Source organism: Saprolegnia parasitica (genome assembly GCF_000151545.1).
Source record: "Saprolegnia parasitica CBS 223.65 unplaced genomic scaffold supercont2.59, whole genome shotgun sequence".
In the NCBI taxonomy this organism is placed as follows: Eukaryota; Oomycota; class Saprolegniomycetes; order Saprolegniales; family Saprolegniaceae; genus Saprolegnia; species Saprolegnia parasitica.
In genome coordinates this window covers 160,991-173,688 of record NW_012156453.1, presented here as the reverse complement: position 1 = coordinate 173,688, position 12,698 = coordinate 160,991, and the positions used below count along the sequence as shown (strand labels likewise).

Genomic DNA, 12,698 nt, shown 5'->3' with positions numbered 1-12,698 from the left:
ACACCCCTGCATGGACCTGCACTAGAAGTGCCGTAGTAGTTTGGTTGTATACTTGTAGTTGGACTTCAAGAATTGTCCATCGGTGTGTAGACAGTAATACATGAAAAAAAGCACACAGCTCTCGTTCTTATCGTTGCCTTATTGAAACGAGGCCGCGTCTGCCGTGAACTTTTTCCGGAGGTCGGCCCGAACCGTTGAGATGGCCCCGATCGCAATGACCTGGCGCTTCGATGCTGTGCTGAGCGGCAAGCGCTTCCATGACGTCGTTGGTAGCGTTGGCACTGGCGTCGCTGGAACGAGGGGCGTCGGCGGTGGTGGTGCTCGGACGATTGGCGACGGGGTTGCGACCGCTGTCGTTGCTTTTGCGGAACGCTTCTTGGGGGCAGCAGCCCGGGCGTACGGCGCGGGGCGCTTCCCGAGCTTTGTCTTGCGAAAAGGCGACGGCGAGATTGCAGTGTACATTGTACGAATCGGAAATGACCTCGTGCTTGGATCGATTGCGCGCTTTTGCGCGATGGCTTTTGTATCCGGATACGGCGGAAGCGGAATGATGGTCTTTGTGATGGTGATGACACATGGCGTGCTACGGTCCACAAGTGGTCGTGCCATCATGCCAACTGTTCGGTGATTGAGGCACTGCCAAGATGCAGTTGTGGTCAAGTGGTACGAATACCAGATTCTGCTCCACGCCGCCCGCTGCATACAGATAGCACCTCGCTCTCCACCGCCGTTGACGCTCCATGAGCCTAAGCTTTGGAAGCGTCGACGTCTTCATTGACCTACCTCTATGAGCCAAAGCTTTGGTAGCGTCGACGTCTTCGTGTGAGGATGAGAGAACCAACGCTGTGTTTAGTTTACATGGTGGTCACACTACGGTGGGCGGCGTGATAAATCGAGTGCCCTGGCGCCGCGCCCAAGACCTATCCGAACGTGTGAGAAGGATTCTGGCACGTCGACCGGACCTGGGTCATCGCGAGCTTCGTCGTCGCCATCGGCGGTGGCGGCGCCGGGGTTACGAGGGTCATGTAGTCCCTACTCATGGACATGGCACCATGTACAACAACTAGATACGTACATGAAGCGGTCCTTGCGCCACATTTTGAGATACGTCGCCGCAAATACCTGCGACTCCTAGGACACAGCAGAGGGGTGCGTGATAGAAAAAGAAAGAGTCGCCGGCGAACCGCGTTCTTGACGAGCGATTGGCCCGTGCCAACGTGGTCGCGGGCGCCACAGATTTGAGCGCCCGCTGGGTCCCCCGACTTGGCCGACGCGCAGTGCATCCACATGAGCTGGAAGAGCGCTCTAGGCACGCCACGTCAGCATCTTCTGCGCCTGCGACAGGACGCACTTGAGCCGGAGGACGGCGTCCGTGTCCGGATGCGCCGACAGCTGCAGCGCGACGCGCATCAAAAGGTCGCGAAACCCGTCGTACGTGAGTCGGCGCGAGACGTCGTCGATCTTGACGAGGCTGTCAACGTACGCAAAGGCAAAGCTGGTCACGGAGATGTATGCGCTGAGGCCATACTTGCGCGCGAACGTGAGCGCATGGTTGTAGCTCCAGTAAAAGCCACGTCGTCGGTCCCCCAAGTGGGGCTTCTTGTCCATCGGGTTTCTCGAATCGGGCGGGATTGCATAGTAGCTGAAAATCTAGACGCAGGTGGTGATATAGGTGCGTGGACATCCGTGACGCACCTCGACGAGACTGGCCTCAAACGCACCCAAGAGCTTCTGGGCAACTGCGAGTGGACGCGCCGTGCTGATCCGAGGCCTATCACATTGCGTGGTCCTTACTGTTTGCTCGCAAAAGCTACTCCGTACGGTCGCATTTTGGCGCCTCGGGGCGTCTGGACACACTGGTCCACAATGTACTTGAAAGCCATGGGCGGCGGCACACCTGGATGCGCCTACGCCATCGACCACTCAATGCTCATGTGGACAAGTTGTCAGCACCGACTTGCTGGCCGAGCGCCCACATAAAGTGGAGAAACTTGTCGTAGCTGAGCTTGACGCTGGTCGTGCGCGTGTGCATGAGCTTGCTCGCAAGCATCTCGACATCGCGGATCGTAAGCGTGGCGAGCGGCTACTCGGCCCGTTGTTTTCACTTGGATGATTTGACCCACGGCTGTACCTTGGTGTCCTTGAGCAGCGGTGGCGACGACGACGACGTAGCGACCGTGTCTCGCACGAGACGGCACTCTTGGAGGAGCTTGATGACGTTGCCAAGGCGAATGCACGTCGGGTCGTCCGACGACGTCTGGAGCGCAAAAGACGTGAACAGCAGAAAGAGCTTGTCTTCTCGACTTGCTTGCTGGTCGTCCGCGTCGATCGTAAAGGGTGGCGGGCCCGCGTGCGTCTCGGTCGGGTAGTCTTCGGCCCGCTCCAAATCTTCGAACGCATGGTCCTGGAGCAGCGCGTCGGGCGCGAGCGACAAGGAAATCATCGAGTGCAGCAAGGAATGCACCGCCATTCATCTTCCCGCAATTGTACTCGTACTGGTAGGACCACGATGATGGCGCCTGTCTAAATATACGCCAACGCATGCCTCGTAGCGGGTGTAGTAGATAAATAGGACGTGCGTGTTAAAATAATCAAGGACGCTGGAAACATTAAGGTCGTTGCTCATGCGCGGCGGCGGCGCGACACTTTGGTGAGCGCAATGCACACGTTGCGCGCGTTGGACGAGAAGGCGACCGCCATGCAGCACTCGCACGTCGCCTTGTCCTCTTCGGCAATCGCAGTCAGCGTGTTCTTGTGCTCAAAGTCGGCCTTCCAGTAGTCGAGCTCGACCTCCGAGAACGGCACCTTGTGGCCGCCGACGATCGTCGCGAGCTTGTGCATGCGGACGCGCGGCCGGTCGATGAAGCGGTGCGAAATCGTCACGTCCGGCGCGCCAAGCTCGTACTGCGGCAACGCCTTCTCCGACTCGAGGCGCGCCTTGCAGCAGCTCGGCGTGTCGTCGACCGTCTTGTATGGGTGGCACTTTTTGGTGGCCCAGCGAAGGCTGCCGCGGGGCTTGGCCTCGACGTCTTTGGCGGCCGTCTTGGGCTTCTTCTGAAACATTGTGGCGAGGACGATGGCCATGTTGGTCGTACTGATGTGGTTGGAAGAGGTCCAAAGGCGAAGTGATGAGCCATGACCAGCAGCAGCACCACCACGTCGCAGTCGAATTTCAGCGTCATCGGGTGAGCAATCTCCAGCCGCGATATTTAATTGTCGTCGCCGCTGCCTTTTCGCGTGCGGTATACAAATACCTATATGTTTGGACCTGGATTGCTTGCTGGATCCCACGCTTTCGGATTGCCACACGGATTTTTACTCGCGCGCCAAACAAACAAACGGTTCAGCTCTGATAGCCGGTCGCCGATCACTTTGGTATTTAAATGCTTTAAAGTTGACCATTTTATGCTTGCTGTTGACCAAATGGCGCGCTGTATTTTTATAGTAATACATTCTTCGACACTCGGCTGGTACATGTCCCATGCCTGGTTATTAATCGAAATACAAGTCGTGGACCCAAGTCGTCGCGATTGGTAGAGCTTTCCTGCTCGACGTGAGCATCAGAAGCAGGATCATGACGAGAGCTATCAGCGTTCGCTCCTTGAAGTGATTGGGTTGAAGACGACGTGCTGGGATGCTGAATACACTCACTGCCTTGTGATCGCTTCCATGAGAGGTCGGGCGGTTGCACGGTTCCTCTCACATGTGGACAAGTAAAACGAAGAAGGGTGTCTTCTATCTTTTGTCGTGCAGGATACCAAGTCCGATTGTATGGGGTTGCGATCACATTGCAGTGTTGTATGATTAATTATTGTTGTGCTCGAAGGTTGCCGATCCACGAGGAGGCAGCCACACGCTTCAGTCAAGAGGCATGAAGTCGTTATGTGCTTGCCCTTTACCTTGCACGACGGTTTATAGGTCGCGCGTCGTCGGGCAGGTGCGTCGTGGAAGCCGCCGCGGCTTCTCGACACAGTCGTCAGCCTCGTCCAAAATTTACTACCTCGCATCCACGAATCTCGCCCTAACGACCAGAATGATTCGTTCGATGACGTCGGACAAAGATACCCTTACGCAGACAGGTTTACATAATTTTCCATGTTTTCCAAGTGATCTACTGGTTTTATCATAATTGCATATTTAAATTAGTGGCGACGTGCGTTTACGGGCGCTCGTCGCACCGACGGCAACGTCTTGGAGATCCATATTTTGTTTGTCGAGAGCTCAAAGGCACGGGATTGGCACGCGTCACACACGGCCGGACTCTCTTCTTCGATCGGTGAGCAGGCCATGAACCATTGCCGTTCAAACTTCCAGTAGGCGCGCTCGGCTGGTGTCCATGGCACGTAGTGGCCGCCAATGAGGCTCGAGCGCTCTCGTCGCTTGGACAGATCGTGCTTCTTGTAGGCGATCGTAATGTGTCGGGAGGCTGTGGGCGGAGCTGGCTTGTGCCCGGCCGCGCATGGCACCTGTGACGCCTCGCCGACGTTCGAGACGCGGCGGTGGAGTCGGCGCCACGGCCAGCCCTTTGTCTTGGTCGGCTTTGCCGTCGATGTCGCTGGTGTTGGCGGCTGGGGCATGAGGAGGAAAGCGAGTACGCTCATGGTATCAAATTGCACTTTGAGCTGCCAGCGCATCTGGGTTGGTGCGGCGTTGGAATGGCATCAGGATATCCACGTCGCGTGCGTCCATGGATTGGTCCAATGCAATGCGAGGGATTTCATTTCCGTCGTTTTTATTGGTCGACGACCAGCGCAGGGATAGATTTACAGCAGTCAGGTGCTTCATGGTCGAAATTTCGAGTCTACGCCTGGTCCGGCGGCCGTCCGCGGGCCCGAGCCTTGCCATGGCGTGCTACATTTGTACGTGGGAATTGGTGCGCGTGGAATGGCTCGTTAACACTATCGCGCGCTTGGTACAAGGCATCTTCCCGCGAGGCCCTTGCCAGAGATACGCGGCATGGCAGGTGCCGTGGGGTGGACACGGGCTTCACGACTCGGTCGTTGTTCATTGTTGACGTTGGCACAATCGTTGGACATGTTATAAAGAGTGTGCGCTTCAGAAATCGATCCCAGCATGCGACAGAGGCTGCTTCGATGCTTGGGGATTGCCTGCGCATGACACCGATCTCATCCGTCTTGAGTTTTTCCATGGACGGAGATATCGCCGTGCAAGACCTCGTCAGTCAATCGCGGTCCGCGATTCCAGAGCCTTGATGACCTCACGCAAGCAAGAGGTGAAGCGTACAACTCGTCTGTCGAGTGGCTCTGAAACCTGGCGACGTTGTTGCCACCGACGCTGGCCTTGGAGCATGGACAAGAAAAATCCGGTCAAATTTTGCGCCCGCGCTTTTTATGGATGCGGTGCAACGTAGTTGGACGATCCAAGTGCTACTACGTACTCGTGCGTGCATGCATATCCTACGGCTATTCCACCATCGCATTGATGTCGTTGGACTTGGCAATCAAGTGAAGAATACTGCATTCTGGAATGGTACGTACCTTTAAAGATTCCCGCAGCGGCAGCTGCATGGAAGAAAGAAATCCATCGCGCGCTACACGTCGTTGCTACCACGGTCCGCTAGGGAATCGAAGCACGGGATGCCTTGCGTCGTCCGTTCATAGGATTCCATGGTTTCCTGGACAGACGACTTCTTCTCAAGCATCCACGCTGTGTGCTAATAGTACCGGTGAGGAATCCTCGGCCGCGAGTAAAGATTCATGTCTGGCAACCATATATCGCTGGCGAAGCGACGCCTCGCCATGGGCTACATTCTGCTGTCGTGGGCAGTCGATGTGAACAGTAGTGGTGGCAATGTCAACATCGCAGGTCCTCCGCCGGGCGAGAGGCAAGCCCTTCCGGTCCTTTGCTCGCGACACTTGCATCCGGCGATAACTACGAGAAGTTTGCTAGACAAAGACTTCTCACTTGTCTTCTTTACGTCCTGAGACCACACTGTATGCCATGAGTCCATCAGACAGGCTTCGGCCGGACGAGGAAGAAGACGGAGAAGCAGCCAAGACGAGGTGTCTGCAGTCTCTGCGTGGTCTCCGCCAACCTCGTCCGCGACCGTTCCGTGCTATCGATCGCTGTATCTGAACGTGGAGATAGGCGTTGCCACATCGCACTCACTTATAGCTACAATGTCCATTCGACGCGGGGCTCGCTGCTTGTTTCGAGGTCCTTTGAGGATGACTAGCTCAAAGCAGCGAGATCCCGTACCTGTCATCTGCATGACCATGCTCTATCGCGCGCGGCCTGTCGCCTACATGTGCAAGCATCGCGTGGAAGATGTTGCCCGCCATCCGCGTCCTGCCCCGCGCGGTGGTCATTGCGGGCTGCCTGCAAAATGGCGCTTGCGTATAAGATTCCAAAGGTGCATCGTGGTATCCGGATACGTCGGTGCGAAAAATGCGTTCTGAGAGGATTACAGCGCAAGGTGATTGGCCGATGGATTTTACTGGCCGCGAGGGATGACTGGTCCTTGGTGTGGTTGGCTGCGGCTCTCTTTTGGGCGCCGACTTGTATCAAAGTATACGACCGGGTTTTAAGTTCCAATTTAACTTGTAATAAGGTAAGAAACGCAAGTTGCGAGGCGAGCGATGATGGCCGCCTCGACGATCGACGCCTGAGGCTCATGTAGCGCCGCTCTGTGTAGTCAACCATGGTCAAGCACAACAACGTGATCCCGAATGGCCACTTCCACAAGGACTGGCAGAACCGCATCAAGACGTGGTTCGACCAGGCCGCGAAGAAGAAGTCGCGCCGCTTGACTCGTAAGGCCAAGGCCGCGGCCATTGCCCCGCGCCCGGCTGCCGGTCTTCTCCGCCCGGCTGTCCACTGCCCCACGGTCAAGTACGGCTCGAAGGTCCGTGCCGGCCGTGGCTTCACCTTGGATGAGCTGAAGGAAGCTGGCATCTCGCGCAAGCAGGCCCTCTCGATCGGCATTGCCGTCGACTACCGCCGCACCAACAAGTCGGTCGAGTCGCTCCAGGCCAACGTCCAGCGCCTTAAGGCCTACAAGTCGAAGCTTGTTGTCTTCCCGCGCAAGCGCGCCTCGAAGCCCAAGCAGGGCGACGCCTCGGTCGAGGACATCAAGGCTGCTGTCCAGCACACGGGTGTCCTCTTCCCGATTGCCCGTGCCTCGACGGAAGTCGCCACGGCCAAGATCACCGACGCCATGAAGAACGAGTCGGTCGTCAAGACCCTTCGCCTTGCCAAGGCCGACGCTCGCCTCGTTGGTCTCCGCAAGAAGATGGCCGCCGACAAGGCCAACGCCGACAAGTAAACGTGCCCGTCGGAACTTGTCTTGATCAATTGGAACACATAATTGAGAGCAAAGCCAACCCTTTGTTCGACGTCGTACTCTACATCCGGTCCTCTTCGTTGTTGCTCGACCTTTGCCACGCGTAGCGCCGATAGCAAACACAGCTTATCGATTCTTCACGTCCGCCAACGCGAACTCGTGGTTCTAGAGGCGAGACAGATGGAGCGCATCGCTTGAAGAATGCCCGACTAGATAGAAAACGATTGCGCATCGTCGTGGCCCGCTTGGCGCTTGACCCTGGAGCCGGGGCTTCCACGGATGTCTCCGTGGGCTCCATGTGCAGCGTAAGACCCATGCGGTGCTTGAGCAATCAGCCACCACCGCTGCCGCTGCCGTGACGGCTGCTGCCCAGCTCGTGCCCGAGGTCGACTCTGAAATCGCTTTAAATGCCATGGATCTTATTGGAGGTAAAATAAAATAGAACTACACGCATGAAGTTTAAAATGTGTATGGTGGATTGAAATTCGTGAAAAAAAGAATGTAAAAAAGCACTGGCGCCGCTTCCGACCAATGAATTGGCGCCGACGGGTTTCCAGTCGTCTTGGAGGTTGAAGCAACAGCATTTCTATCCGATGGTCGGGCGCATGAAGGGGCTCGCGAAGAGCAAGCGCGTCTTCACGGTCGACGACGACGAGTACGACGACGGTACCGCGGCCGCGACCTACTCGGGCTCGGAGAGCGAGGCCGATGGCCATGACGACGGCGACGACGACGAGATCGCCATGCGCCCGGCGTCGTCGCTCCGTGTGCGCAACTCCAACTTTGACGACGCCGACCCGGCGTACGAAGGCAAGGTCGTTCGCCGCACCGAGCTCAAGAGCGACGACGATGATGATGAGGAGGACCTCGAGCGCGAAATGCAGGACGAGTGGTCCGAGGGCGAGCCGTTCGCGGGTTCGGACGGCGACGACCAGAGCGGCAGCGACCTCGACGAAGAGGAAGAGGAAGACGAAAGCGAAGAGGAGAACGAAGATACCTCGGCCGTTGGCGGCGACGTCGACGATGTCATCCGCGCCCTCGAAGAAGAAGACGCGGCTGTGCTCATGCGCTCCAAGGACATTGAGACGCAGCAGCACAAGGCCAAGCACGTGCACCACCAGAAGATGATCTGGGAGCGCTGCTTGGAGCTTCAGATTGCGATCAAGCAGCTCATTGCGACGATCAATGGCGTCGGCACGTCGGGCTCGGACGAGGAGTCGGCGAAGCGGTCGGCGCTCGCGGCGCAGCTCCGAAGCTGCATGGCCACGATGCATGCGATGCAGCAGGAGATGTACACGCTGCCCGAATTCTCGACCAGCAGCAAGCGCTCGATGGACGAGGCTGGTGACATGTGGCAAGGCTGCGTCGACGAGTCGGCGGCCGCGCTGCCGCAGTACCAGTCGATTCTCAACAAGTACGCGCGGCAGGCGGACGGTGTCGCGGCAAAAAAGTTCAAGGCGGTCAACCAGGACGTGCTTGTGCAGGTCGACGCAGTCCTCGCGGACCCGCAGCGCATTCGGCGCAAGGCGCACCCGGCGGCGATTGCTGACGACACGACCGACTCGGAGGCCGTCGACGACCTCCAGTACGACGACCGCGAGTTTTACCAGCAGCTCCTTAAAGAGTACATTGAGAACGGTGCGAACGGCCTCGACGCCAGCCTCGGCGCGAGCTTGAAGCTCAAGCGCAAGAAGAAGAACGTGAACCGCAAGGCGAGCAAGGGCCGTGTCGTCAAGTACACGGTGATGCCCAAGCTCCAGCACTTTATGTTCCCGGACCCGACGCTCCGATACAAGACCAACATGGACATTGACGAGCTCTTCCGATCGTTATTTAGCTCGACGGCAAAGGCCTAAAGAAAGGGTCCTACTACACTACAACACGTCGTCTTCCTCCTCTTCTTCCTTCTCGGCAAAGTACTCGGTCTTGATGGCCGCGACCGCTGCCTCGAGGCCCGCGACGCGGTCAGCGGCTGGCGCCAGCAAGTTTGGCGAGACACCGAGCTTCTTGACAATGCCCACAAACTGCACCGTTTTTTCACCGACGTGGACGGCCGTGGACGCGCGGATCTTCTTGGCGCGCTGGGTCCGTTCGAGGACGCGGAGCTCGTCGTCGGCCATATCGAGGGCCGCGTTGGCCAGCATCGCCGCGGCGTCCGTGAGCGCCTGGCCGTGGGCGTCGTACGCTTGCGGGATCTTTAGCGTCGCCATTTGCGCCACTTGGTCGTTGAACGCGCTGTTTTTGAAGATTTTGTGTTTGAGTTTCACCTATTTGACAAGATCGATCGTACACACACGAGGTAGTAGCATCGTACCGCTTCTTTGAGGAGCGTCGTAAACTTGTCGATGACATCAACCTTGTTTTTGGACTGGATGACGCCCGGCGCGTTCGTGATCTGGTCCGTCTTGGAGCGCAGCTGCACAATGTCGGTCGAGAGCGCTTGGAGATACCAGAGCCGGAGGTACGCGTGGCCGGCCGCGAGCCGCTCGGCCTCCGAGTAGTACCAGTCGCGCGTGTCCTTATTCTTGATGAGCAGCCTAAAGACACCAGCATATTCCGACGCGATCGTTTAAATGAGAGGGTTCGCACCGTGCCGACCACGTTTGGTTGGCGTCGGCGCCCAACGCGAGCCCATAGCCTTCGAGCTAGCCAGATGAACCGTATTGAGAGACGATCGACTCGGGTATATGGACCTTGTTGGAGACGTCGGTCGAGTAGGCGATCGCGTGCTAGACGAGCCAGCGAGAGAGATACGGTGGTGCTCCGAAAAGAAGAAGAGACGTACGGCTTCGTCCTTGAACTTGATGGTCACGAGCTCGTGGATGGTCGCGTTGATCGCTGCAATGTTGTCGACAAGCTTCTTATTCGACTCCTTCCGAGCCTTCTTCTCCAGCTACACACATCCTCTCGTTGACCGATCGAGGCAAAACCGATGTATGATCGCACCTGCTCGACCATGGACATGCCGCCGCCCGTCGCCTTGACCGTGTCTTCGCCGAAAATATCATCGACTGCACTCGATGCGGCCGCGAGCTCGGCTGCCATTTGGTCCTTGACGGACCGCACGGGCGCGCCTCCGCCACCGCCTTCGTGCGCTGGTGTCCGTGAACCCGATGCTGCAAAATTGCCTTGCTGGATCATCTGCTGGTGCTGCATGACCATCGCGAAGAGCTGGTCCATCGAGATGCCTCCGGCAGACGCGGGCATGCTAAAGCTGCCACGGCTCGGTGCGGGCGGCGGCTACGCAAATGGTTCGCGTCGATTGACAGAGACGATTGAGATGTACCCCTGGATCGTTGGGCGAGATTGCGTCTGGTGTCTCGAGGAGCGCGCCGTCCAAGCCCTCGGCCTTCATCTTGAGCTGGGCTTGCTCTTTGGGCATGCCCATGGTCAGAAGTTTGAAAAACTTCTTGAACGCAGGGTCGTCCTTGACGAGCAGCGGGACGTACGGCGGTGCAGCCGGCTGCATCGGCGGCGTCATGGGTGGCGACGGCGCCATCATCGTCGGCGGCTACAGATAACAAGTGAGATGCATACAACGATATGTCGACGAACGCCAGGATCGTTGGGCGAGACGGCTTCTGGGTGGTCGAGCAACGACGGGTCGAGCTGCTCGGCCTCCATCTTCATCTTGATCTGGTCCACAGGCATGTGCATCGCAAGCAGCTTGAAAAACTTTTTAAACTTGGGGTCGTTTCCGACCGTCAATGGCACATAGGCCCCAGGCGGTGCCTATGATTTCACTGCAGCCACACAGAGAGGCGAGGATGGGTCGTACGCCGGGGTCGTTCGGGGAGACCGCGTGGGGTGTGTCGAGGAGCCCTGGGTCGACGCCGTCAACTTCCATCTTGGCCTTGATCTGGTCCGATGGCATCGACATGGCTTGGAGCTTAAAGTACTTTTAAACTTGTCGTCGTCCTTGACCAAGAGAGGGTGGTAGATCACCGGCGCGATGGCCAAGGGCATCGGCGCGCCTAGCATCGCTGGCGCAAAGCTCGCACGCTGCTCGAGCGCCTCGAGCTTGTGCATGAGCAAGTCGAGCTCCTTTTGCTTGATCGACGACGATTTTGAGAGCACGTGCTCGGGTTTGATCTGGTTGGCCTTGGCGATTTGCGCAATCGACTCTTGCGACTTGAGCATTTCTTCGATCTGCGTCTTTAGATGCGAGATCTCCTTTTGCTGCTTCCCGACGTCCGTGGACTTGGTCGAGAGCTTGATGAGCGTCGCCACTTGCTCCTCGGTCAAGCCCGGGATGCCCATCACGGCGGGCCCACCTGCGCCAACACGACGTCACGCAAGCCATCGAAGATAACATCTCGTACTGAAGGAGCGCGAGCTCTGCCGCTTGACAAACGACGCTGCGTTGGCCTTTTCTTCTTCGTCGTCGTTGTCTTCCTCCTCTTCGCTTTCTTCCTCGTCCTCGCTCTCTTCCTTGAGGTAGACTACGTCGTGCTCGCCATGCGCTCGACGTCGCCGCCGTGAGATGTACCTTGGATGCAGTGGTCGCGGTGCGCCTTAAAGTGGCGGCGCAAGCAGGCCTAGACGCCACATGCGGGTGTCGTCGTGCGGCAATGGCGTGAGCTAGTAGTACGTACGTCGTCGCAGTACATGGCCTGGTGGCACTTGGAGCAAGGTAGCGTGGCCCCATCGGCCTGGCAGTACGAGCAGTCGGCGGTCTTCATACCGCCTCCGCGGAGCGCGCGCATGAGCTCGTCGTCGCTGTCGCTGTCGGCCATCGCTGACTTTGCCCTATTGGTTCAGTTGTGTCATCGCCCTCTATACGGTATCTTCTTCTGGATATAAAAATAGCTTGCGATTTGTAAGCTTAGGGGCGTATATTTTAATGCATGGGGCGGAGGACAGCTATACGATGGCTAGACGCACGCAAACTTCCATTTCTGAAAAAGATATCGACTATTAGTGGCCAAGCGTGAGCGATCAAAGCACCCTCTTTCTTGACTGAGCGATATATCTCCCTCCTTACCTACTTCAGTATTGCTGCCTACAGGTATTTGGTGGTGGCTCGTGCGATAAGATCGACTTGGTTTTTCGCAGCGACATGTCTTCCGTCCCCACCTTGTTCATCGGACCGACTGGTGCGGTTAGGGGTCCAACACAGAAAAATGTATCAGCATAACGTTTTGAGTCCATTAGTCGATGAGTTGACAGTGTGAAGCATACGTGTACTATCTCCGATTGTATGCGTCTTACCAGCGAGCACTCGATTCCGGTACGACCAGACGTAGTTTCATATCAGCGCGTTCTTTGGTCCGCTCATTAGAGCATCTCCATCCGACTTCCTATTTCCTATTTTTTCTGAGGACTGTGATTGGTGGATCCTATCGTGAAATACGAATAGGTTTGCTATCTCCACCCGTCCAGCCTAGGGGGGGGC

The 12,698-nt window shown here is 57.3% G+C and overlaps 7 protein-coding genes across 7 annotated transcripts; 2 read left to right on the top strand and 5 right to left on the bottom strand.

Moving 5' to 3' along the window:
* Nucleotides 1-138: 138 nt before the first annotated feature.
* Nucleotides 139-462, bottom strand: SPRG_10706 (hypothetical protein; the record flags this gene model as incomplete). The annotated part of the gene is made up of 1 exon (XM_012349939.1): nucleotides 139-462. The coding sequence occupies one exon, from the start codon at nucleotides 460-462 to the stop codon at nucleotides 139-141; it is 324 nt and encodes a 107-aa protein (XP_012205329.1).
* Nucleotides 463-823: 361 nt separating this feature from the next.
* Nucleotides 824-2,509, bottom strand: SPRG_10705 (hypothetical protein). Its single transcript, XM_012349938.1, has 9 exons — nucleotides 2,132-2,509; nucleotides 1,958-2,083; nucleotides 1,822-1,907; nucleotides 1,696-1,771; nucleotides 1,352-1,650; nucleotides 1,185-1,305; nucleotides 1,076-1,131; nucleotides 963-1,032; nucleotides 824-920 (listed from the first exon to the last, which is right to left on the bottom strand). Exons 1-9 carry the CDS (start codon nucleotides 2,468-2,470, stop codon nucleotides 855-857), a joined length of 1,239 nt encoding a protein of 412 aa, XP_012205328.1. The 5' UTR covers nucleotides 2,471-2,509; the 3' UTR covers nucleotides 824-854.
* A 51-nt stretch (nucleotides 2,510-2,560) lies between these two features.
* On the bottom strand, nucleotides 2,561-3,113 carry SPRG_10704 (hypothetical protein). Its single transcript, XM_012349937.1, has one exon. The coding sequence runs from the start codon at nucleotides 3,082-3,084 to the stop codon at nucleotides 2,623-2,625; it is 462 nt and encodes a 153-aa protein (XP_012205327.1). The 5' UTR covers nucleotides 3,085-3,113; the 3' UTR covers nucleotides 2,561-2,622.
* A 961-nt stretch (nucleotides 3,114-4,074) lies between these two features.
* SPRG_10703 (hypothetical protein) lies at nucleotides 4,075-4,603 on the bottom strand (the record flags this gene model as incomplete). The annotated part of the gene is made up of 1 exon (XM_012349936.1): nucleotides 4,075-4,603. A coding segment is annotated over one exon (461 nt), but the record flags the coding sequence as incomplete, so codon positions are not given.
* Nucleotides 4,604-6,527: 1,924 nt separating this feature from the next.
* SPRG_10702 (50S ribosomal protein L13e) lies at nucleotides 6,528-7,384 on the top strand. The gene is made up of 2 exons (XM_012349935.1): nucleotides 6,528-6,571; nucleotides 6,656-7,384. Exon 2 carries the CDS (start codon nucleotides 6,662-6,664, stop codon nucleotides 7,283-7,285), a length of 624 nt encoding a protein of 207 aa, XP_012205325.1. The 5' UTR covers nucleotides 6,528-6,571; nucleotides 6,656-6,661; the 3' UTR covers nucleotides 7,286-7,384.
* A 482-nt stretch (nucleotides 7,385-7,866) lies between these two features.
* Nucleotides 7,867-9,210, top strand: SPRG_10701 (hypothetical protein). The gene has a single exon (XM_012349934.1). The coding sequence runs from the start codon at nucleotides 7,897-7,899 to the stop codon at nucleotides 9,157-9,159; it is 1,263 nt and encodes a 420-aa protein (XP_012205324.1). The 5' UTR covers nucleotides 7,867-7,896; the 3' UTR covers nucleotides 9,160-9,210.
* On the bottom strand, nucleotides 9,107-12,039 carry SPRG_10700 (hypothetical protein; the record flags this gene model as incomplete). Its single annotated transcript, XM_012349933.1, has 13 exons — nucleotides 9,107-9,570; nucleotides 9,618-9,840; nucleotides 9,893-9,948; nucleotides 9,997-10,032; nucleotides 10,089-10,196; nucleotides 10,250-10,543; nucleotides 10,590-10,814; nucleotides 10,859-11,035; nucleotides 11,082-11,201; nucleotides 11,249-11,577; nucleotides 11,626-11,745; nucleotides 11,793-11,841; nucleotides 11,899-12,039. The coding sequence occupies 13 exons, from the start codon at nucleotides 12,037-12,039 to the stop codon at nucleotides 9,178-9,180; spliced, it is 2,271 nt and encodes a 756-aa protein (XP_012205323.1). The 3' UTR covers nucleotides 9,107-9,177.
* Nucleotides 12,040-12,698: the final 659 nt, after the last annotated feature.

Coding starts and splice junctions, on each gene's coding strand:
- SPRG_10705 (XM_012349938.1), bottom strand. CDS start 2,470: ATGGCGGTGCATTCCTTGCTGCACTCGATGATTTCCTTGTCGCTCGCG. Junction 1,651..1,695: donor TTGAGGCCAGTCTCGTCGAG/GTGCGTCACGGA, acceptor ACCTGCGTCTAG/ATTTTCAGCTACTATGCAAT. Junction 921..962: donor CGAAGCTCGCGATGACCCAG/GTCCGGTCGACG, acceptor ACGTTCGGATAG/GTCTTGGGCGCGGCGCCAGG.
- SPRG_10704 (XM_012349937.1), bottom strand. CDS start 3,084: ATGGCCATCGTCCTCGCCACAATGTTTCAGAAGAAGCCCAAGACGGCC.
- SPRG_10702 (XM_012349935.1), top strand. CDS start 6,662: ATGGTCAAGCACAACAACGTGATCCCGAATGGCCACTTCCACAAGGAC.
- SPRG_10701 (XM_012349934.1), top strand. CDS start 7,897: ATGGTCGGGCGCATGAAGGGGCTCGCGAAGAGCAAGCGCGTCTTCACG.